Below are 26,519 nucleotides of genomic sequence, written 5' to 3' on the forward strand. Positions count from 1 at the left end.
GGGGGCTGAGAAAAAAGGGTGGTCCCAAAACACAGTTTCCCCATGTTCATTTCCATGGGAAATTTTGCGACGAGCTACAGCCCGAACTGCTGAACGGAATTACCCCAAATTTGGCAAAAAGGTAGAGCTTGGTTCCGAAAGCAACCTTTTTTTAAATGGTGTAAATCCATTCAGTCATTTTCGAGAAATTGAAAAAATAAGAGTAAAAAAATTTCCCAAAGGAAACTTTTGGCAAGGCTACAGCCAAAACTACTGAACGGAATTACCCTAAATTTGGCAGACAGATAGTGCTTGGAACAGGAAGCAAACTTTTTCTTAAATGGTGTAAATCGGTACAGTATTTGCTGAGAAATTAGAAAAATAAATGCTTTGATATCTGGGAGGAGCCTAATTTCCTTGCACAAGCTTTATTGTGATTGGCTGAGAACACTCCAAACCAGGAAGTGTTGGCAACCATCTTGTGACTCGATAGAAGCGAGTCACCAGAAAACAGAGAAACAAAGATTTAAAAGAAGAGAATTGGGCTGGATATAAACACCCGGACCCCTCGGCTTGATGAGGGGGTCCCAGAAGGACCATCAGGGCCAAAATAAGCATTTAAAAAAAATTAAAAATCGTCGCAATTGGCGCTGGTGTTGCGGGTTCCTGCATTTTATTTTAGTGAGGCTCCTGGGTGGGCTAGGTCCTTGGGGTATTTGTAAAAATAAAAAAAGCCGGGGTTTGCTGGGTGACCCACAGTCCCGGGGCTTCACTTATGTCGGGACAGGGGTTCAGTAGGCTGTGGAAACAGGTCTCGGGGTATTTGTTAAAAAAAAAATTAGCGGGGGCTCGCTAGGGCCCCCGCAGTCCCGGGTCTTTACTCATGTTGGGAGTGGGGTTCAGTAGGCTGTGGAAATTATATTGTGAAAACAACAATGCATTGTACTGTGGTCTTCCTTTATTGTAATGCGGTATAATATTGACTTTTTAAGCAGTGTTCACTGTTATCACGGATAGAGTTACTTTGCTACAGGAAATGTATTATTATGTGGTAGGTAGTGTTCTCTTTCCCGGCGGCATTTCTTAAAAAATAATAGCAGCCCTGGGGCTTCACTCATGTTGGGAGGGGGGTGCAGTAGGCTGTGGGAATTAAATCGGGAAAACAACAATGCGCCGTAATGCGGCCTTTCTTTAATATAATGTGGAATAATGTTTATTTATTATGCAGGATTAACCTTTGTTACGGATAGAGTCTCTTTGTCACAGTACATTTTTTAAGATGTGGGAGGGCGTGTTCTGTATGTGTGCGTGGAACAAAATTAACGTTTAATTGGCTGAGGTGTTCCAACGACAAGTTTAATTTAATCGAAAGTAGAACTGTTTTCTGCCATTCACTTCTCCTCCGCAGAGTAGCAAGGACATCTAATTTGGCTCACATGTTGTAAGTAGGACCTTCCTGAGCTTAATGCTGATTGGTTGCGAACTATTGAAAGTAGAAGTGTTGCTAGGTATTTCCTTTTCCTCTGCGGAGTAGAAGGGACATCTGATTGGCTAAAGTGTTCTAAGGAGGAGCTTATAGAGCTTCATGTTGATTGGTTGTGAACTAATGAAAGTAGAAGTGTTGGCAGTCATTCACTTACCCTCCGTGGAGCAGTAGGGACATCTGATTGGCTGACGTGTTCAAAGGAGGACTTTCCCAAGCTTAATGTTGATTGGCTGTAAACCATTGAAAGTAAAAGTGTTGTCAGTGATTCCTTTCCTTTCCGCAGAGTATTAGGGACATTGCATTGGGTAACGTGTTCCAAGCGGGACCTTCCAAAGCTTAATGTTTATTGGCTGTGAAGCATTAAATGTAAAAGTGTTGGCAGCCATTCCCTCCTCCTCTGCGGAACAATATGGACATTTTATTGGCTAAAGTGTTCAGAGCAAAAGTTTGCTCCTTATTGGGGGGGAACGGTTCACTGTTGTGAGCCATTTTGTGACACACTTCCAAAGGAGTACAGGAAAACAAAGCAGTAGAGGGGAGGGTAGGAACACTATTACCTCTGTACAGTGGTCACAAGGTATTAGACAGGGATTGTGAAGGTATATTTTTTTTATATACTTTAAGGGCCATTTTTATAATTGTCGTGGGGTTTACGGTCTTCTTTTTATCAAGTTTGCGGATGGGATACTTCCTAGGAGCACTATTTACTTATAATGTGGAGCTTACTTTTATGACGGGAAAGTGTGGCTGTGCAGCAAAAATTTCAGTCTAGGTTTGGAACAGTTTTTATTCAGCAATTACAAATACACTTTCTTCGGGAACTGACGCTGTATATATCAAAGGGGTTACAAATAAAAATGGGATTTCATAAAATATCAGTGAAGCGTGGTGACACCCTCCTTTTTTCTGCTATAGTTTGTAAAAGTGTTGCCCCATATTTTTCATAATATGAGAGGGCATTAGTTACTTTTAGATAAAGTAGAAAAGAAGTGCTACATCAAACACTCCCCCACTACATTATCTGAGGTCAGAAGAACAAATAAAAAACAGTTAAACACAAATGACTTCATATTAGATAGAAATGTAAGCATTATAATTTTTCAAATTTGTTTTTTGTTGAATTCGGGAACGTTCTGTCATAGTGCTAAGAGGTCGCACACTGTTCCGCTAAGAAATCACATACTCATTTAAGAATATATAATATAGTATTAATATAATATACAGTACTGGTCCTATATATTCTATAGGAGAACATGAAAAGGAAACGCAACTGAGAAGAATAAAAATTAGAAAATAACATTCAGAAATGTAGGGTTTGTCAAGTATTTAAAGTAACAACGTATGTAATTTCATAAAATATGCTCACTGAAAAAATATCTGATCAAGTACGTTATAATGCTTCGTAAGCTGTATTACAGATGGTGCAGACAAATCTCCAATTCCTCTTCTGTAACAAGATCAATAACTAAATACTTTCGAGCTGTAATTATTTTCAGAGCTTCTTTTCTCCAGGACTTCAAAAAGTTTGATCTTCGTGGCGACAGGTCATAAACTCCTCTGAGATCATTCTACTGTGAAAATGATAATATATATATTCACAGTATATGATCAAAGGGGGAACAGACTAAAAGGCAGAAGCTGGTGATGTTGCTTATATATCTTTACTCTTTGTGATGACGGGTCATGAACTCCTCTGAGATCAACATGACTGTTCATATTATAATATACATATTAACAGTATATGATCACTAGGGGAAAACAGACTAACAACTGGAAGGTGGTGACGTTACTTGTAAATGTTTAGGGTTTGAGCCGACGGGTCACCAACACATCTGAGGTCAAGTACAGTGTCAATATTATAATAAACAAAGTCACATTATATGAGCTCAAAGGAGCCAGAAAAGGAACAATGTTTGCTGTAATCTGTCAGTTTCTGAAAACAAGCTGCTGACGTTACAGAAAAAAAGGCAAAAACATGCAATAACACTTTTTTCTAGATATAAATGTTTAAATATTGACAAATAGCTACATATTATAAATATCTACTATGCAATAATCAAACAACTTACAACTGGGGAATATGTTTTGTTGACGCAAATCAAGAATACAACGCTAGAAAATGGAACCTGCATCACAGAATTAATCGAACAACGGGTGTGGTCTGTATACTTTTGGTTATTGAGTAGTCTATGGAAGGAAGATGCGGCTCCGCCCATTTAGATGTCACGTTTTACATTTTACACGTGCTCACGTTTTAACTGTTTCGATTTTCATTGTAACACATATAAGGTCCTTAATATCAACATACTTTGGAGAGTTTAAAAAGTGTTACCCGGCAAACTGTGTCATTTGCATTCTCATGATTAAAAACATCGAAATAGAAGAAATAAAAAAAGTATCGTTCACAATTGAGGAAAATAAACAAACGTGCAAATATTTGTCATCACTATGCTGTTAACCCCTTGGTTGCTGGGGTAATTTTCCTGCAGTGCTGGGGGCGGGGGGCGCGCACAGCGCCCCGGTGCTCATGACAAGGTCAGCTCTTCAGGAGCTACAGGGCTCCTGTGCTCTTGATGAGCTGAGCTTGTCACAGCCACACCCGTTTCAATAGAACGTTCAGCACAGCGGGGGAATTACCCAGCGTGCGAGCGTTCTAATGGCCATGACGAGCTGAGCTCGTCAGCAGCACACGAGTACCATGGCTGATGACGAACTGAGCTCGTCATCAGCACACAAGGGGTTAAATTAAAAAAATGCCAACATTTGTAAAGTGTAAAGCTACCCCGGAAAGGTATGCTCGGGGGCATTGGGGAGATTAAGTAGGGTGTTGCCCACAGTGAGATAGTGGTGGGCTAACATGCTGCTGGAGTCGGGAATCAAACTGTGAACGCTGTTGTTCGAAGTTAGGTATTATAGGTGCTGCGTCATACTTTTACTACCCTTATATGTTAATTACTGCTAATTACATTGAAAACAATGTTAAATTATAAGTAGGGCTCCTTATTTTCTGTTTTTACAGATTTTTACAGATAAATACAGACAGAAACGTATTTATTTTCCTCTCTGTATTTATCTTAAAATGTGGATAAAAACTAATTGGGTTATTTTTTGAGTGATTCTAAATGCTGTCAATGATGAGTACCAGGCCAATAGGTTTGTCGTTGGAAAAGTAAAAGGGTTAAAACAATAAAATAGTTTTAGTAAAGAGCCTTAAAGAGCAATATATATGCTCATATAAGAAAACGTGCACATTTTAATATCAGGGTTGTGTATAGTATATCATCTAAGAGTGTTTATATGCCTGAAAATGGTAAGTCCTTCAGCCATGAGTGCATATTTATCAGACAAATAAATGTGGAAATATACTCATTTCAGATTCATTTTTTCACAAAACCCAAAATATATATGTGTAACTACAGATACAATTATAAAATAAATATGGATAAACACAGACTGAAATGTCCAAAAAATAAATACCATAAAACCAGTAGCCATAATTATAAGTTATAAAAGACTACTGTTAAGTTAGTTTTCACTATAAAAAGTATACACGTGTTTTTAAAATTTACTTAAAAACATTATATGTTATAGGGACATTGTAGTTAGAAATTAGCATTTAAAAAACCATTGAAATATACTGAAAAAACCTAGGTTTCAGGCCTGTTATGGTTAGAAATTAGCATTTAAAAAACCTTAGCAATTCACTGAAAAAAACATAGGTTTCAGGGGTGTTATAGTTAGCTGGACATTTAACTCCTACAAAACCATAGAAATTCCACAGTTATAGTTAGTTCAGCTAATTATAACTCACGCACAGTGCTTAATTTGTGCCGGTGCATGCTGGTGCTTAGCACTGGAACTTATTTATCAGGGCCGGTCCTACACCCATTTAGTGGACGTAATTGAGTAGAAAGTAATTAGAGGCTGCACTGGCGTAAGTGATGCTGTTACAGTTAAAGAGTAGGGTTACGTACTGTTGTGTTGTTGATGACTGATGTTAGCTTTTTCTGACACTGATTTTGTTCAAGTTCTTTCTCAGTGACTCAAATCTTGTTCAATGCAGTGGTACTGGCGGCCCAGTGGCCACGGCTCAGTGTTGCCGGCCCAGTGGGCGGGACACTGAGTTGGGCAGGGCAGGTCTGTGTTTTGGACTTCTGGGGGGGTTTAGGGCTGTGTGCGGCAGTAGGCGCAGAGTTTTTCAGTTTGCGCACATTTGCTGCTTTACCGCACCCCAGCATACCTGCACGGCTGCACCTCACCCAGTACTGGCACCGAGTCATCGTGGTTCAATGGCCGCCGCCGTTCAAAGTCTCTGAGAGCGCGACGGCGACCTGGACGGCATTGGCCACGTTGAGGCGAGCCTTGAGGAGTAGACACCAGGTGAGGCAGGGCCTGGTAGTAGGCCAAATCAACATCAGTAAATACATTAAAGTGCCTGCGCAGCAACCTAAGCAGTAACAGGTGAGGCAGGGCCTGGCAGGCGCCGTGGATATAAATACAACATACATGCATGCATGTGGTGCAGCCTCTCTGTAGTACGCAAGCAAGCATGAATATGTGCAGCCACACACAAAATCAAACGCTTCCCACAGAGGCCACCCTTCCAAGCACACTTGCACGGTCAGGCTACAACCAAGTGGGATGACGCACATAAAGCGCTGTGAAACCACATTAGTTAAGAAGGGCGCAACACAAATATCAGTAACAATAACACGCAAGAACTCACAGGTACTGTCTCCAGTGCTGCAGGGTTACACAAAATCCACTATCGTCAAACATCGTGTGATACTTGCACCTTGAAGCGAATTGAAACCGCAGCAGAACAGAGTGCATAATAGTTTTATTTGGCAGCCAGTGATTCTACAAACAATAAAAAATGTCTACGAAGGCCGTTTTCATTTCAGGCCTGTTGTGCGTCAGAATTCATAAGTAGAGACACAAATGGTCTCATAGAATAGTGCCCTCACCACCATTCACTCCCACCCGCTTGTACATATACACAATTCCTACCCAAATGAAACTCTGGAGACATATTTATGGGAAAGAACTGCTGCAGGTTTATTTCATACAACACACGTATGACGTTTTATGGTGGGTCATCTTACGGGCGATCCAAAGCAGGCAGCCCCTCGCTGTCCCGCATGCCTAAGGAGCCATCTTGCACGGCGAGTCGATGCTCTGACGGTGCAGCACATCACCAACTTCGTTATACTCCCGCCCCCCCTGTCAGGGCGGAGCGGTGTGGCACACCCCCGGTCGGTTCAGGCCCCCCGACCGCCCGAAGGACTAACGGGGCGCAGTCGCGGTTTCCCAGAACCTCCTTCGGCTCCTGGTCCTTGGCTCAGGCACCCTTACTGTGCCAGGCAGAGGTACCCTTACTGTACCCTTCTGTCGCCCTGTACTCCGCCACAGCTCTGGGGGAGGCCCCCGTCGATGACAGAGCCCCCCACCCACTTAGCTACTTACATCCTGTCGCTGTTTACTGCCTCTTGTACGTCCAGGAGGAATATATCCACTCCCAATCTAGACAAGTGTAAGTAGAGACACAAATGGTCTCATAGAAGAATCACTTCCGGAGTAAAGGGTGCTTATGTAAACTACTGTCATTTTGCCCTGCGCCTTCCCTCGACTGATGTCACATGTAGACTGTCTGTGCAGCTGCCAGAAGGTAGCTTTGTGAGTTTCCTGTCTGGGTGAGCTGCTACTACTGAGCCGGATGCTTGTGTTTTGGGGTGCGAGGAAACCCCTCAAGAGGTGTGTCTTAAAACACAGAAAAATAGCAAGCAATAGGCCAGCGTCCTTCCAAAGGGCCTCAGTTTGACATGCCTCACCTGACCAAATATGCAATGTAGCTCTGGAGTTGAACATCATTTTATGATCGATCATATTGTGGTTTTTCTTGTGGGTGCGTGCCCTGCCATTTCCTGTGCATTACATTTCCTAAACTCATGTTTCCCAATAATGCATGAATCAGCAGTGTCAATCGGATGATAAGAGAAGCCACATTTGTCTCCAAATTCAGGACAGTCTCGTGTTCTGCGAGGGTATGTTCCTGATGCAAATATAGATTATAACATATGCAAACCATATTATGAATGTATGATACACTGCTTTTAGCAAGCCTGATCTAATGCAGATAAGTTGGGGGAATTTGAACAACATGAAGCAGTGTGATGATAGTTGAAGAAGATGGGACAAATCAGTATTTTGAAAGAGAAGGGAAGAGGGTGGTAAAATATACACTCAGGGTTCTATTCTTGGCAGGGATTCCTGTTAATGATGACTTAATTGATATGTGACTCCCCAGAATTGAGTTGTTTAAAAAAAGGGGATGCCAATAAAATCCATCTATCCAGTGACACTGCCAGTAATTACAATTTCCAATAAGCAGATCTCTACATAGAACTGAAGTAGACTGCCATGTGCATGTTTGATATTTAAAATGTTCAAGTAAATATATTCCATATCTTAATGTCTGCTCCAGCTGCTTCATTACATGAAGACTGTGCACTTCAAAAACAAGATGGGTGAGGAGATATATTTTGACAGACACGGCAGCCCACCTGCTGCATATGACATCATCAACTGGCACCACGAGTCAGGCAATGTGATCCGCTACGTGAAGGTGGGGACTTTCGATACAAGGGCACCCAGTGGACAGGAGCTGTATATTAACGAAACTGCCTTCATGTGGATCAAGCAAGGGAGAGAGGTACATTTTTTTATCAATATGGAGAATTTCTCATAATTTTATAATTTGGAAGTCTAAACAAAAATTAAGCTAATTATTTGTCAACACAATATTTTTTTAACTGCATTATTCTTTTGACCTCTTTAACACAAGAGTTTGAAGTTTAACCCCTCCCATGCTCATGAGGAGCTCAGCTCATCATGAGCCACGGTGGCCGTGTGCTCATGACGAGCTGAGCTCGTCATAACAACCAGAACGCTGATTCCCCCGCTGTGCTGAACGTTCCACAAAAACGGGTGTGGCTGTGATGAGCTCAGCTCGTCATGAGCACAGCGCCACCGTGCTGCGTGACAAACTGAGCTCGTCACGAGCTCGGGGGCGCTGTGCGCGCCCCTCCCCCCAGCACAGCAGGGGAATCAGCCCCGCAGGCAAGGGGTTAAGGCATAATTTCAAGGTTTCTGTGATATGTCTATGGAGAAAAACAGTGATGTGGATTGGTTGAATGGATCTCAACCACTGGTGATTAATTGAAGCATTCTACCAATCACTCTTTGATTTACCTCAGTCATTCCATTAGTCATTGGTGCTGGAACAATTTTCGAAGTGGGGACGCGTGCTATCAACATCACCTGATTTATGCTCCTTGTTTGTACTTTCTATGCTGGTGATATTCATTCTGAAATGTTTGTTCTTCAGTTTGCAAAGATTATAACATTAACTGTCTTTATTTATTTATGTGTTAGAAAAGCCTTTGGAATACTGTGGTCTTTTTTCATCTATGCCCCAGAAAGAGTGTCAGTAGATAAAATGATAAAACACCCTAAACAGGCAGACAGAGAAAGGAAACACATCTCTCCATATGCCAGTTATGGGAAGGGTGTGGTAGAGTGCTCAATATATGCCTCTAGAGTAATAAGGGCTCTCAAATCTGCACTGTCCTAAATCTTTTCTCTCTCTCTGGCCTACTGTAGCTCCCTATAGCGCGACGATACCCCTTTGAGGGTGATTCGGGTGCTCTACAAATAAAAAAAATAAAAAAATGCATTTGTATTGTTAATTACGGTCTGAACACAATCAAGGATAGATGGGGTGCTGCAACATCCTGTTTTCGAAAGCTACTGCCCTTATTGTGATGCACCCCTGCTTCCACTTCCACTGCCTTTAGTCCGTTGCATCCCTACTTCCACTGACATTGCCTTTAGTGTGTTGGCATGCGCAGTGCTCAATGTGGCATAGTGGCATTTTAATTTCTTTGTAAGCGTGTTAATGCGCTTGGAGTTGGCTGGCTCAAGTCTGTGTTGTGGCCATCTTAGGTCGGTTTCCACCAATGTTTATGGTTTTCATTTACTCTGTTCTTTTAATATTTTAATTTTAATTTACCTTTATTTTTGCCAGGATGTCTATCAAGGAGGGAATTCTGGTAGATGGGATCGGACCTGCTGGGCTCCAGGCAGTGATTATTTGCCCCCCCTCACCCGGTTCGTGACATCCGCCACTCCTTAGCCACATGCTCTTTGAAGGCTAGCTATTTACTCATGTCAGCTGTGTGGCAATGAGGCGGATGCATGCAGAGGGCACACCTATGGTGTGCCGATGGCAACCTAAGGCAAACCCATCAGCAGCCGTCCAAGCCTGGACTGCACCAGGGGCCAGGACCAACGCCTGTATCACGTTGAAAGATGGTGTCACTCTCTGCTTGTTTCTCAAGAAATAGTGGGCTGTGGTAAGTGTAGGTTTACATTTTGGGCACCTATGTTAGTGGCACCAAGGGAAAGAAGATTCTGCCATCCTCTTTTGTGGTACACTAATAAATTGCTCAACTGCAGTTCTCTAGCTAACCATAAAGTTGAGGTACTTGACTTCCTAGTTCACCATCAGCCAGACACCTTATCTCTTTCTGAGACATAACTAACAGAAAGTTTGGCCCCTGATATTCTTTCCGCTATCCCTTACGGTTATGCAATAGTCAGGCTAGATTGACAGACACTGGGGAAGTCGGATTATTATTGATTTCAAACAGACCATCCCTTGTACCTTTTTAGAGATAACTCTTGTAGGTTTTTACTCTTGCTCTATCGAACAACTTCACACTAGCAGTGCTTTTGATCCATCACTCGCCACGCTTGGCTTCCAACTTTACAGTCACCCAAGAAGATATTTGGCCTTCCTTCTCTAGGCATTACAGCAACTTTATAATTATAGGTGATCTCAATCTTTACCTTGAGAATGCAATGTGTTGACCAGCTGCCGCACTAGTTGCAAATTTGGGTGCCCTCCAGTTTACCCAGTTGGTACGTGCCCCTATGCACAGTTTGGGCCACATGCTGGATCCTATTTTTTCCAAGTCAATGAGATCGGTAGTGAAAAACACCTATCCCTTTGATATGGTCAGACCATTGTGTCATACCTTTTTCAGGTCTCCTTGACAACCTCAAGGCAAACTTTAATTGCAGATAAACAGATAAAGTCACGGAAATAGGCTAAGGCCACCCCTGCCGCCTTTACAGAGATACTGGAAGCGAATCGCCCAATCTTAAGTTATTGAGTAGATACGACAAATACACAACTAGAGGATTAGATAACAGGGGCTCTTGATCAAATTGCACCTAAGACGGTCCATATGGTCAGTCGCTTTAAAACCTCAGCAATACTTATCTAAAAAAGACCTGCAAATGCCTGGAGCCTAAAGACAACTATCGTAGGGTCCTCAAGGTATATCACAAGCAGATCAGGGTCAAGCGCTGCCACTTCTATACTGAAAAAAATTACAAAGATCGAACCTTCTCTCCGGACCTATTTTCCTTGGTGAAATTGCTATCCTCTTTCAATCAATTTTTCTCTAACAAAGTTTCAGCTAATTATGTGACTTTCCTGGAGGTAGTCAGAGATGCTCCATGTCTTGAAGTCTGGTGTAAACCATCAGTGCTAAGGTAGGACTCTCCAGTTTCAATTCCTCAAACATGGAAGCATTGCTCCCTCTGTTGACACAGGTGAAATCAGGCTCATCACGCAACCCTGCCTCACCCACTATTTTAAAATGAGGGATGGAGGCAATTTGCCTGGACTGCATGACCTGCTTAATAATTCTTTTGAGCAAGGTCAAGTCCCATTGAGCTGGATACATGCTACTATAGTACTACTTTAAAAAAAGCCTTTATTACACCCCACCAAACTGTAGAGTTTTATCCCATTTCCTGCTCCCTTTCTTTTCCAAAGTGGCCAAGAAGCATTTAAATAAATAGCTGGCGAGTTTCATTGAGGCTGGGGAACTGCTGCTACTAGCCACTGAATCCCTTAGGTAGATTGTTGATGGGGTAAAGCTGCTGCAGTAATAATGTTGTCCCTAACTGCCACTTTCAACACCTGTCCAATGGCTGTCTGCCCGAAAGACTTTGGAGCTACGGTATCGGTGATATGGCTCTGTGGTGGCTCACCTCCTTCTTACAGAACCATACCTTTCAGGTGGCTCAAAAGCCATTTTCATCTGAGGTCTTTTCAATGTGACAGAGGGTGCCACAGGGCTCTGCATTGAGCCCCACCTTATTCATTCTCTATTTGCTCCCCTAGCTGATGTCATTGAGCATTATGACATTAACACTATGTCGTATGCTGATGACGCACAGCTTATTATCACGCTGTCTCAGGACAAACAGACACTGCTGCTCCATTAAGACCCTATCTCTCAGAACTGGCTGAGTGGATGGACCATTGCTGCCTCAAACTAAATGCAGGAAAAACCAAGGTTCTTATCTTAGGGAAGCAACCATCAATTTGGTCCATTGCTTGGCGGTCAGGTCTATTTGGACCGGATCACTGAAATAATATCGACTGACAAAATATCGACTTGCCAAAATATCGTGGACAAAATATCGACAGTCAAAATATCGAGTTTGTATCTACAAACAGGTAAGTACAAAAATATCGAGTACAAAATATCGTTAACAAAAATATAGATGTAAAAAATATCGACTTTATTAAAAACAGTGTTAAATTAAATTAATATTAAATTTTAATTACTAAAATATACTTAAAACGACTTAAATTAAATTATAATAATAAAATAATAAATGAAAATAATAAAAATAATTTTTTAAAATCTTATTTGTTGACCCTGAACCCTAAAAATACCCCTTTACCCAAAAACCCAAAACTGACCCTGAACCCTAAAAATACCCCTTTACCCAAAAACCCAAAACTGACCCTGAACCCTAAAAATACCCCTTTACCCAAAAACCCAAAACTGACCCTGAACCCTAAAAATACCCCTTTACCCATGACCTGAAAACTGACCCTGAACCCTAAAAATACCCCTTTACCCATGAACTGAAAACTGACCCTGAACCCTAAAAATACCCCTTTACCCATGACCTGAAAACTGACCCTGAACCCTAAAAATACCCCTTTACCCATGACCTGAAAACTGACCCTGAACCCAAAAAATACCCCTTTACCCATGACCTGAAAACTGACCCTGAACCCTAAAAATACCCCTTTACCCATGAACTGAAAACTGACCCTGAACCCTAAAAATACCCCTTTACCCATGACCTGAAAACTGACCCTGAACCCTAAAAATACCCCTTTACCCATGAACTGAAAACTGACCCTGAACCCTAAAAATACCCCTTTACCCATGAACTGAAAACTGACCCTGAACCCTAAAAATACCCCTTTACCCATGAACTGAAAACTGACCCTGAACCCTAAAAATGCTCCTTTACCCAAAATGTATCAATATTATTTAATTACCAATTAATTATTAATTAACAATAACAATAAAGTAAATATATTAGAACATTAGGTGTAATTATTTTAATAATTAATATTATTTTTTCAAAATTAATTACTTAAAAATAACACAAAATTATATATATAAAAAATGTACTCTAATTAATGTAATTAACTAATTACAATTAATTAATTAACAATTATTTACTAATACAAAATATATTCAAAATTATATTAATAATTAACTAATTAATATTATTAATTATCAATTAATTATTAATTTAAAATATTAACAAACATATATTAATTAATTAATTATTATTAAATTACTTCCCACCCTATTCCCCTATAAACCCACAACCCGCTACAGAATTACATTACGCAATTATTATCAAAACAAAATTCATGTAATAAAATATTTTATAACATTAATACACACTATTCACACATATTATTGCATAAAAATACACTATAAAATATTATATATTATTAAAAAATCGATATTTTTGCTATCTATATTTTATACAGTCGATATTACTTCACTTACCTGAAAAACGATATTTTTGTAGTCGATATTATGTCCAATCGATATTTTGTCCAGTCTATATTTAAAACTCGATATTATGTCCAGTCGATATTTTGGAGTCGATATTTTGTCTCTATACCATTTGGACCACTACCTCATCAGAAGCCGAAAGTTGAGAATCTCACCATTTGGTTTGATACAAGTCAGATCTTCAGCCTAGCGGGAAATGCTTTGGAATTCTAAAAACCTTGAATACAATTGTGGGTTTTCTTCCAGAAGCTGCCAGAAAGTCAGTATTCCAGACACTGGTAATGTCCAGACAGGACTATTGTGATGAGCTGTATCTCGGAGCCTCACAATCAAGAATGAGGAGACTCTAGAGGGTGCAGAATGCAGCAGCTCATGTGCTGCTTAACCTCCGGAGGTGCAGGCCTGGTGGGTCAGCTCTCGCCAAATTACTTCAACTGCTTCTGAGTGAGAGAGAGTCTTTTGAAGCCATGTGCTTCTGTCACAGAATCTTGAATGGAAAAGTGCCTCAGTATTTAGACTCTCTTGTGAAGCCCAATTGACCTGGCAGAAGAATTTTTTTAGTTGTGATTCCGTAGTATATTTTAAAAGTATTTATGCTCTCCCATGTTGCTTTACCTTTAGCTTCTCAGCCAGTGTGAATGTGCTGTGTGGAATGCTGGTGTGGTGATGAGGAATGGAATGTTTGGGCTCCTGTGCGGTGAAGTGACAGTTGGAGCATGGGCTGAGCACCAGACCGACTGCTCCTGGTGGGGCTGCTGTACTTGGATTCTATTCTGAAACTAAGACTGAACAAATAGGTTAAAGCAAGCACTTCAGCTACCTGACCTTAATTACCACATTTTGACAACTTTTAGAGCTTGAATCTACAGAAACTATGGGGCATATTATCAAGCAGGGCGTTAAAATTATCACCGTTTTAGCGGCAGAAAACTGCTGCTAAAGCGGCAATAATAGGCTTGATAATATGCCCTGGAGAATTCCAATAGTAGTCCATGTTCACACCAGAACATGGGTTTCTATTGGAATTCACAAGGCCATGGTATCAAGTCCATTATTGCCGCTTTAGCTGCAGTTTACTGCCACTAAAATGGCGATAATTATTAACGCCCTGCTTGATAATATGCCCCTATGTTTGTAAAAAAGCATTCAAGGAAATATTCAGAAGAAACTCTGTAAGGAAAATTAAGCAGTCTAAAACAAACATCGGAACACCTGGCAGCCCTACTAGTGTCCCTATCATAAGACGGCCCTGGCCAATGCGTGAGTCTGCTATGTACTTTCTTAAGTTGCCGCTGATCTTAGACGGGAAAGTACTGAAATAGTTTTTGGAAAGAATCTCAAAACTTGGCTATTTAGACAACCTTAAAGGTCATTTTTGAGAGTGGTACATATGTTCTGTATCTGAGAGTGAAATTCTAGCATGGGACACTTTCTTTTGAAGCAACCATACACTCTATAAATCACTCATTATTATTATTATTATTATTATTATTATTATTATTATTATTATTATTATTATTATTATGGAACTAAAGCTACACACTGTGATATAAGGACTGCGTAGCCAAAAACTCCTCTGAAGTTACTTGTTTTCCTTTTCATAGAGGACCTGGACTGGCAGTTCGTACTGGACTACATCTATTGGCACAGGACCTTGGTTCATTTTCTAGTTGGTGGTTCCTGTATGAGGTGGCGTGGTGGGCACAAAAAAATTGGACTGAGATTAATTCAGGCAATCGGATCATCCCTATTTTGTTTTCTGTAGTTTTTTCAACTGAAGAAATATTTGTGGAAGAACCTAAGAGCACATATTTTCAAATTTCTTGGTTTTCGGTTATTTTTCACACATTTCAATTTTATGAATTGGGCTTGCTCATCATACCTGGGTTGCAGGGATTTAACTTTGCCAGTTGGGATTCATTGAAGATAAGGCATATGCTTTTGCCTGAGGAGTAGCATGATAGGTGTTCTACTTGCTCTGTATCTGATCTCTAGTCATGCTCTTTTATGATCCACTACCCCATGAATTGTGGTTTAGCAGCTATACTGCTGACTTTGGAATGGGAAACCAGCAATCAAATGCCATAAATTGTCCCTGTTATGAGACCTTTCATCAAGAAGCTAAGTAGAACCATATTCTATATTGCACTAGTTTAATATTTTGATGTTGTTCTTATTGCAGTTGTCATTACTATGTTGTGGACTGAAAAATCAGTGTACGTATTATACATCTACACAGACCTGTTCTCTCTCAAAATAATAGTGAATGCCACCAAAAAGCACACCCTCACAACTGCTAAAATAAAATGAAGTTACTCACGGGCAAAATATGTATTCCAACAACTGCTTTCTACTCTAAGTAGACTAATTTGAACAATGTGGCCCAAAAAATCACATGATTCTGGGGATATCAGTTTACACTTTTGTTTCAGAGTGTACACTTGTGAAATACATACTATATGTGTGTGTAAATTAAATATTATATATTTTATTGTTCCATTTGTATATTAACTAATATGCTGTGCCACATATCCTGCTTTCTGTAATTTGAGCTCAACTGATAGCTTTATACACAGGCCTGTTCTATGTGCTACAACTCATGTTTCAGATGTTTCTATTAGCTATAAAATGGTAATCTCAGCTGCAAACTGAAGCTAGGTCCATACCATATAAAATAAAATAAATGAATGAATAGATAAATTGACAAAATACCCAATCTGTAAGTTTGAACTATGTTGTTACATCCCACAAAAATGAACTGTGATGAATGCATGCACTGAGCATTTAGTATTGCAGCACAACCTTCCCCTTTTCCTGACCAATATGCCTCCACGGACTTTTCAGCAACCCACTATTTTGTTGCCTTTCAGGTGTGGTGTGTCAATAGTCATTGATTCATAATGTGTGGAGTCCTCTTGATGCCCTGACTTCCCACACATAGAACGGCTGCTGAAATTAAGGCAATGGCTTGAGTTCTGGAGTCCTACTCAACACAGTATTGATCCCACAATGACTAGTGCGTGTTGTTGTCTGATACCTCTGTGAGTATTGTGGTTATCTGCCAGAGCTTTGGGTCTCAGTAAGTCTTGTGCCCAATACAAACATGCCCCACTGCATTGAGTGTAATGTAGTGAGGATTTAGATCCAGTTTCCATCATTCAGAGATGACTCAGTGTCTCAGTATAAGGTAGTATTTATGGTTATGATAATGAATACAGCAAGGGACATCCAATAAACTTTGTGTATCACCACAGAGAGGGGTGCTGAGTCTTTGATGCAGTCTTCTAGTTCTTTTATGTGTCATGTACGTGGCTACAATAATTTCAAGCTCCATTAAATGTCTCCTCTGTTGAAGGCCTGCTTGGCCGACATATTACTTGCTTTCCACTCCCTACATTCTCACAACATTTGGTCCTGCTGTAGGTGTGTTTGGTCATAGACCCAGAGGTTAATGGTTTATTAGTGAATGTAATTTCCAGTTCCTTACCCAGCCCCTAATTTAACAATGTGAAGATTACCTCAAAGGATCTTCTTCAACAGTTCTAATGCTGAGCTGTATGGAAATCATGTATAATGAGCCCATAGGCATAGACATTACCAATACCCAGCTTCCATCGCTCAGAATCCACCCTTCTCTGTCTTCTTCTCAGACTCCACGATCCAAATGTAGTGAGAGCTGCATGCCTGGGTATCACAAGGCAGTACTGAGAGGACAGCCAGCCTGCTGCTATGACTGCATCCCATGCTTTGAAGGAGAGATGTCTAAAGAGAGAGGTATGAATGGGTATATGGTTTTTTAATGTTCTCTCTTTTGTGACAGCCACTGTATTGTTTGGCACATGTATCTATCTTCATTTATGGGCTATAATTTATTGCAAATACAATTCAACATAATCTAAAGGCCGATAAAACCCTAGACACCATATTAGGAAGGAGGCTCTTTTGACATATGAAGCACCCATTAACATTAAGCAAGAAAACATTGATATAATTATACAGTTCACATTCAATTGTGCTAACGTGAACAGGTCATAGCTCCACATCGGGTGCCATTTTCTTTATCTTTGGATATAGGTTTGGTCCACACAATGGAGGAACCACTCGTGCATCTGCATCCATGATCAATATGATCTGCTACCCCTCTACCCTGACTCAAATACACACATAGATTTTATTAAACATCACATATATTTTGCTTTGATTATCTACATCAATGAGATCATTTTCATTTGCATAATAGGGGATGCATAATCAATACCATTCTACCCCTTAAATTAACTTCTTTAGTATTGTCTTTTCAATATCAAAAGCCAATGTGCGATTTTAAATTATTTTCCATTGTCAGCTGCTGTCATTACTTAGCCAAACATAAAGCAAATTCATATTTTTGGAATGTAATATTGATTTTGAAGAGCTGACTACATCAAACTGAGAAACCAATAGAGAAGGGGTCAGCAGGCTGCTGCTTGCTTAAGTGGGGAATAGTGCATAAGAATGAACAAGTAGTTAAACCTAAGGGCAGATTACAATGTCAAGCCTTCATCTGTATTGAAATAAAGTTCCAATACTCTGTCTTTCTACACTCACGTTTACCATTTTGAGTTTGATGGTCACTTCACATTCATACACATTGTAATTACAATGAAAAAGCAACACCTAACTATTGGCTGTCTTATATGGTACAACAATTTACATGATATAAAATCAAAAACAGGAGTTAGAGCCACAGTTAAAAAAGAAAGGAATTTATAATTACAAAAAATGAATGTTAGGATCCACCTTTAGAGACACTGAAAATATTGAGTGAATAAAAAAGTGTTTCTAAGATTAATAGTTTTTTCCTGTTACCAATCAGTGTAATAGAAAAAGCAGTTCTGTTAAAACAGTATTACTCCACTGAGGGTGTTGGTTTTATTGTAAACATTCATCTCATTGTAGGTCTCATGTCCGTGCACTCAATTGGACACGAAAAATATGAAACACCACCTACTTTCCCCAATGACTTGTTGATTGATTTTCTTTAGGAAAAGATGGAAGTATTTTCCCCATTCAGGCTATTAGGGTGGATACAACTGTATTGTATTGTTATGTTACTCATTTCTCTAGGATAGTGGACTACTTAGAATGCAAAGAAAAATGAGTAGGAGGCATACATCATGTACAGGTGAAGTTCAAGACACCTATCCGTACCTATGCACATCTGTTTTTTGCATCATCTGGACGTCCATGAGAATGGCTTTGCAAATATTTCCTGACTCTGCACCCTATGTTAGGTTCATCCAGAAGGAGACACAAACAACCGTAAATGAGGTTCATCCTTTCCGGACCACAACTGTTGGGTGCTGATTAAGTAGTAAGGTACAGTGAGCATGGGACCCAAGCAGACCTTAACTTTTCTTAGGCAATTCTGAATTGGATAATGTATAGTTCTGCTTTGCTTTCCCGTGATAGTGGGTTTGAAATAAGATCTGTCATCAAACCAAATTTGCATCATAGATAATAAGTTACCACAACATACCTATTTAATCAAATATTACATAGGATCAATGTGCAGATCACTGGTAAAACAAGCTCCTCTTACAAGGAATTTCCAGCTTTGCGATTTTAAGGAAAAAGTCTTCATATTCATTTTCCATGTATATTAGTCTGACAAACATTGCAAATTATTAAGCAGCATTTGTAAACTCTTTTGAAAAATATTTAATTCATACAAATAAATATCGAGTAATAAACATCATGAATTCCATTTCGTAAAAATACAGTTTGTTTTGATGCATTATAAGATAAAGGATGGAAGCATTTAAAGAACCACCCAGGAATGTTTTAAAGACACAGCTGTCCATTAATTTATGTACACAAAAGCACCAAAATAGCCTAATGGGCAATTCTCAGAATGCCCTTTTCGAACTGACATTTTGATGTAAATGTCAGGTAGCAAAAATGTGCAAAATGAAAGCAGCACCATTTCAAACAGACTGAAATTTAGTTCACAAAATCAAGCTCTAGGTTAACAAGAATAGATTCAATTGTAGGAAACATTGCAACTGGTATGGGAATAGGTGGATATTTGGGAGAATGATGGCAAAACCTAATATACCTTTTAAGGTAGGGTGCTTCTAATAAAATAATTTATGTTTAACCTCCATATTCAATTCAATTCAATATCGCTTTATTCGATTTTGGTTGCAAATCATAAAAGCATACATTACAGACATACATATTTCATAAATACAAATCATCAGTTAGACATTTTTTATACATTTAAAATACATTATTTACAAGATAAAAAAGTATACTTCGATTGGCAACCTACAAATTGGACTTAGATATCTAAGCATTATTTGTTGAATCTATTAAGTTGGGGTTACAATTTATTCTAGTGAATGCTCGAAGGTTAAGCGATGGCAAACAACAGATTTAAGAAAATTTGCCACTAGGAAAACCAAACGTTCACCTTGTAGCTGTTGTAAAAACAGCAATGCAGGACGATATTGTTTAAAACCAGTAGTCCTTAGATCTGTGAATTGTTCCAAGTGTAAAGTTTATTTTTAAAATAGTTTATCATTAAGGTATTTATTTTTCTTACAGATTCAAACAAATGTTTGCCCTGTCCAAGCGATCAGTGGCCCAATGAGAGGAGAACTGACTGTATCCAAAAGAGATTAGATTTTCTTTCCTACACTAGTTCACTGGGGCTTACTTTGACTATTATTGTGATCATTTGCATCCTTATAACAATGTTCTTTCTATGCATTTTCATCAAATTTCATGATACCCCAATCGTGAAAGCCAACAATAGAAATCTCACTTACCTTCTTCTGGGATCTATTATGCTGAGCTTTAGTTGTTCTTTACTTTTCATTGGAGAACCCCAGCCTATACCGTGTTTACTTCGACAAACAGCATTTGGTGTGGTGTTTGCATTTTGCATTTCATGTGTTTTAGCCAAAACAATCATGGTGGTCATTGTCTTCAAAGCCACCAAGCCTGGCAGCAACATGAAGAGATGGCTGGGTCCTCATGCATCTGTGATTACAGTTTGTTGTTGCACTTGTCTTCAGGTCCTGATTAGTATCAGTTGGCTCCTGCTTTGCCCCCCTTTCCCAGAAAAGAACCTGAAATTGAAGACGGGGATTATCATAGTGAAGTGTAATGAATGTTCGGGTACTGCTTTCTGGTGCATGCTTGGATACATGGGGATGTTAGCTTGTGTCAGCTTTCTTGTAGCATTCCTAGCACGTAAATTACCCAATAGCTTCAACGAAGCCAAATGGATCACGTTCAGCATGCTTGTGTTCCTCAGTGTGTGGTTAGCCTTCATTCCAGGCTATCTGAGCACCCAGGGGAAATTTGTGGTGGCTGTGGAGGTGTTTGCCATTACCTCTTCTAGCACTGGAATACTTGTGTGCATCTTTCTTCCAAAATGCTACATTATATTGATGAGGCCCGACCTAAACACCAAACAGTATCTTCTAGGAAAGGGATCCTCATACAGTAGGAAAAGAAAAAATATGTAGATAACTGCATCTCTTACTCTCAGGTATCATCATAGACACCCTCTCAGACTTATTTCATACCTGTTTAATAGGAGTCCCAGAAGTGGTGATTGAGAGTGATAAAGCAATGACATTCTTAATATTTACATTCCATTTTCAGTTTATTACAAAACAAATAACCATTGTCTTTACAATATTGCATACTTTCAAGAAATATGTATATGAGAATATTACACTAATGTAATATGAAATCATTTTACTTTAGCATTACTTTGAGCACACCAGTGAAATTATATGATATCATTACATGGTCTATTTACATTTAAGATGCCTCAATCGTCTCACGAGTTTACCAGGTTATTGACATTAACATTAATCCTGTAAAATATAATTGTATTTTCCTTCCAAAGTCTTTACACTTTTAATCATAGTTACATTATACCACTTTGGCATCCGATTGATGCAAGGGCATTGTGTGAAAACAAAATAGTCCATTATGATCAAACCAGTATACCAGCTGGCATCAGGGTAAGAGGTGCTGCCCAAGGACCATGTCCACACAATTTACACCTAAATGTTTTGAGATGATAGGACTTTGCAGTCTCTCTCTCTATCTAGGCATGTCATGACAGGTTTGGTGTTTATGTATTAAGGTGGTTCGTCAAGCCATGTGGGAGTGACTCAGAGAATCAAGTCATTGCACCAGGATTCTTCTTTAATCTGTATTCATTGTTTGAAATTAAGCATATTAGAAAAAACGTAAAAGCATTTAGTCAATAAATGAGATGTTATGGGATGACAAGTTTGAGGACTTAAGACAGGGAAGCATATGTGGTAGTGCTTAAGAGACAGACACAAGCATCTAGCACCATAGCATGTGGCCAGATGCAACAGGCAGCCCCGAAGAAAGCCAGCGTATATTTGCAGCTATCTGACAAATGTAAAGAACTGTGAGGGCACCAAGGTGGATTCTTCATTCTTTAGCTTCACAGCATTAAAGGAGTCTGCTCTGACACACATAGCAGCAAAGCCTAATTATTTATCGCTCGCAAATGTATAAACTAGGACAAATAGAAAAACCAAAAAATGGCAACAATAGAATCCCTCAATAGCAGCTACATAGGGCATACATCATTCCACTGGTTAGTCTACATCACTTCTGCTGATATGTACAGAAAATGAGGCTCATTGTGGTCCTTTAATTTAACCACTCATAACCTTCCTTACTGATCCTTCATGAGATCACTTAACACTTGAACATTTTTAATGAGCACAGTTAGCCATAGTCAGCTACAGCTTATTTGTACAGGAAGATGGTTTAAAATTGATGGTGTCCGAATTCAGATTATAATATGGCTACCGTCAAGGGATGGCAGATATAGGACCTGATTACAAGCTGCTCGAAATATTCCGACCCATGCATAAACCCCTGTTTATGCATGGGTGGGAATTTCAAGATTAAAAGGATTTAATAAATCTGATAATGGTTGAATGAATTAAATAACTCAACCTTCATTACATTTCAGCAGGTCAGACCTGCTAAAATTTGACAGAAGACAACATATGATATTTACTGTATCATGCAGATTTTGCTGCTTTACACACCAAAATCCACATGCTATTCCCTATGGACTCAAAATGAATGTTATTTATTGTACCAGATAAATAATGCACCCCATGGTATGGACCTGTGTGATAAATAATGCCTTAACTTATAACCAAGGCTATATAGAGTATAGGATAAATAAACAAATGCACAGATCGTTGATGATATAAGATATCAGACTTACTTTGCCAATGCAGGGATGTCTAGACTTTGATGTTACTCCTTACTACCCACCTTGTACTCTGAGGAGCATTAGCCACTATCAAGAATATGAAGAAATGATGAATTGGGAAAAACACACATCACTGGGTAGCACCCTCTATTGGATTTGGTATGGGTTTGTCTCATGTGTTATGTTTACTATATAGTCTCCTGAATCTAAATATTGTGTATTTTATAACTTTTAGAGTTGGGTATCACTCTGCATCTACATTTGCCTTTGAGTGTACACAGCTCATCTGCAGCATACTGTATACAATATTAACCTGAATGCTATCTGTGGTGTGATGCTATATGCACGCGGAACTTATCCTACAACTGAATTGAACTATATTGAAAGTAGATTGCAAAATTCCAGAAAACCATAGGAGAAGGTAGAGGAGAACCAAAAATGTAACTTGATTTCAGTAGAATTGGTCATGAAAAATAGTACCCAATCGTACAAACACAAATGGAGGCACTCCAACAACAATCAATTTCAATGAAGAATTTCTACTGCTGGAACAAAGAATTTCCAGGGATAATTGTTGCATAACTCATCCTTCAAACAGAGCACGATGGTCCCAGACAAGAAATGGTCATTGTGAGACAAGGCTCTTCAGGGTATGTGTGTTGATAAACAAATGTTCAAAGATGGACGTCACATTCTAGCTCACATTTGTTCTTGTCTGGAATGGGATTCTGACTATGTGACTATGTGGACGCTATCTGGGGTTTGGGAAAGATATACCAGACACCCAACTTTTTCGCCTCCATCTTGGAAGTATACAACATTACTTAAATCTGCATTCAATATTAAATATGTGAAATCAATATTAATGATATAAATATTCTGAATGACTAAATGTAAACAGTCATAGTGTATACCTAATGTCTGTGTGCCAGTCTTGCTCGATTGTCCCCCTTGATGAATACTCTGCAACTACAAGTAGTGCATACCAATTTGATGTTCCTGACAGCAGATTTTCACACTTTCATTTGTTGTCTGCTTTGTTGGGCCATATCATTCGAAACACCCATGGTTTGAAAATTTCTTTGGAATATATTCCAAACACTCAAAAAAGTTTTTAAGTCACACCTAACTCCCACTAAGTTTATCACTAATTAGAATGGAGGTTATATTCACCTCACATTTGCAAAACACTTTTCAACGTTAATACTTTTTTGTGGATGTGAGATGAAGAGGGAGAAAACACTTCTGAAGTACCAGAAGTATCTAAATGGTGTTAATTTCCTTTAAAGGCTGGATTGTAACATATACAGTTTAAGTGAATGAAGATCATTTTACCATATGCAAATGCTCCAGGGGTACTAAAATGTATTACAATAGATAGGGACTGAAATTGAAATGATTTACCCTTCAAAAGGTTCAGGGTTTAAAGTGGATCCATGATACTTCTTCCTTTGCAGTCTAGTGCCTGCAAATCTTATATTATGCCTGAAAACTTAAGCTATCTCAGAAGTTATTAAAAAAGCTCATTACTGCCACCACATATAATATTAATTGTTGAAAATTGATATGGCTGTAAAGCTTTGCCTATTTTTGGATGATAAGCTGAATTACATGACTTCTCATGATGACTGTGAACTTTCAAACTGAACTACATTTAAGGAACATAGTAATCAAAAAAGATATTTGTTAGTGGCTTGCTGTTACTTTGTAAATCAATTTTATTAGTATATGTGATGACGAGGAGGATCTTTTTAAGATAGCTTTTTCTGAATTTTGGAATCCAATTATTAAAATGACCCATTTATTTTATTGAATCAGAGACCTTAAAGACAAGACTTGGATGGTTATGTATAAATAAAAGAAATATTATTTGTGATGTTATTAATAGAGCCTCTGTCCATTGTTTTTATTTACCTCTATCTCACACAGGCTTCCCCCTAAAAAGCACTTATACTAAGCATAAATATGTTTATGAAAAGAAACTCAGTAGCAGTAGTCAGAAATTATTAATCTGATGCACACATATAAGAAAGGTCGTGTTCTAGAATTTTAGTAATGTCAATCGAACTTTGAGTTTGAAGTTTCTTTTAAAATTGATTAATGTGAATAAACACTATTATCTGTCATGAATGGAGACCATAGCAGTTACCATTATTTGCACTGCAAAGAAAAAGGACAACATGTGGTATAAAAACCTGCCTTTTCTAATAATCCCATCAAGTAGACAGTCACCTACCCATCTGCGAAGTGCCTAGATACCCTCACTTGTGATTATTGCACTCAACAAATATTCTTAACATAACAACAACATATAAAAACATTATGAATTGCATTACTTACAGAACTATTTGCTTTTAAATGCTTACATTATAATGGGAATGGAACTAAGCGCTCAATTACGATGTCCTTCGGAAAGACCGTCCAAACGACTCTCCCTTGGAAACATTCCGACCGACTTGAACGTGACCTCTCCAACCACCGTATTATGATACATAGCAGGTAAAACTCCGACCAAGTTGGTTGGGAACATGTACAAACCAATCAAGTCAGTCAGAAATGCCATTGCATAGGCATTCCAGTTACGAACAAGCATTGGTTTACCCACCGAACAGATTATGATACATCCAACGCAGTTTCGGAACCGTGTAGGCTTGTGTTCCACATAGCAAATGTAAAATACCCAAATCAGTCACAACAACAAGCATAGGCAGCACCAAAAAAAAAGAAAAATGTAATAGTAGACATGCCCACCAATACACCTTTGTAAAGACCAAAAAAATGACCATGATCCTTTGCTCACACAATACTATTACTAGCCCATGAGAGGAGTCCCTGGCAATTCCCTACTCTCAGCCTTGCATACAGTTACACACTTCATCCATCCCACAACTTGCACATATCTCTATTTTTAAATACCTTTTTTCAAACACACCCTCTACTTTACATTCACCCTCACCATGCACCAGAGGAAGTAGCCACATTTTTAAAGATAATTAGTTGATAATCTGTGTAGATGAAATCATCAAAGTAGAGCCGCATTTATTTGGGATTCTAGTCCAACAGACTCCCCTCACCCAGAAACATAGGATGTGAGACAGGATAGTCAACAAGGTTAAAGCTGAAGCACCTGTCCTGCTCTCACTGGATGATATCAAGAGAAGGAGATACAAAGTGAGAAGGTGGGTCTAAAAACTGTGGGCTGAAGAACATCAGAACGCACAACGGACTGGTGGTGGCCCTGCTGTACCACCTCTGCACTTTACTTCCAGGGAGGAGAAGGTCCGTGCCATCTTTCCGCTGGAGAGTGTGTATGGACTCACAGAAAGAAGGGAGTTTGGTATGTAGCTACTCCACATTCCACTACAGTTAGCAACTGCACCACTGCAGACCTCTCTGTAATGGACCTAGTTCACAAACTGACCATTTTTAGATAAATAAACAATGGTCAATGAGCATGTGATGTGTATGTAATACAGATAAACCACATACCTGTAATGAAAAAGAAAAGGCAGACAACTATTGGCATGCAAACACTTCTACCAAACTCACAACAAAGCTCGGTGTTCCAAACACCAGTCACAGGTGTCAGGCATCTTGCAGGTACATTTCCTCTCACTCACAGGAAAGCAGAGTCCCAGTTAGACTGGTTGGAATGGTGTGTGTGGGCCCAGGCCTGATGGGAGTTGTAGTGATAGCAAACACTCCTCCTCCCACACAGTGAAGGACTGGGTTCTTTAAGACCCAGCGGTGCCAGGGCACAACACCTGAAACCTTCGTGGGTAACCTGCTCCGGCGTACGAATCAC

The 26,519-nt window shown here is 39.3% G+C and overlaps 1 protein-coding gene across 1 annotated transcript in view; it reads left to right on the forward strand.

Moving 5' to 3' along the window:
• LOC147678460 (extracellular calcium-sensing receptor-like) overlaps positions 1-20,957 on the forward strand; it is a 79,401-nt gene extending 58,444 nt beyond the window's left edge. Inside the window, exons 5-7 of the mRNA XM_086945643.1 lie at positions 7,950-8,177; positions 17,091-17,214; positions 20,029-20,957. Of these exons, the coding sequence (XP_086801769.1) occupies positions 7,950-8,177; positions 17,091-17,214; positions 20,029-20,957 (1,281 nt within the window). The remainder of the gene's footprint in view (positions 1-7,949; positions 8,178-17,090; positions 17,215-20,028) is intronic.
• The last annotated feature ends 5,562 nt before the right edge of the window (positions 20,958-26,519 follow it).

Source organism: Lissotriton vulgaris, chromosome 12 (genome assembly GCF_964263255.1).
Source record: "Lissotriton vulgaris chromosome 12, aLisVul1.2, whole genome shotgun sequence".
NCBI lineage: Eukaryota > Metazoa > Chordata > Amphibia > Caudata > Salamandridae > Lissotriton > Lissotriton vulgaris.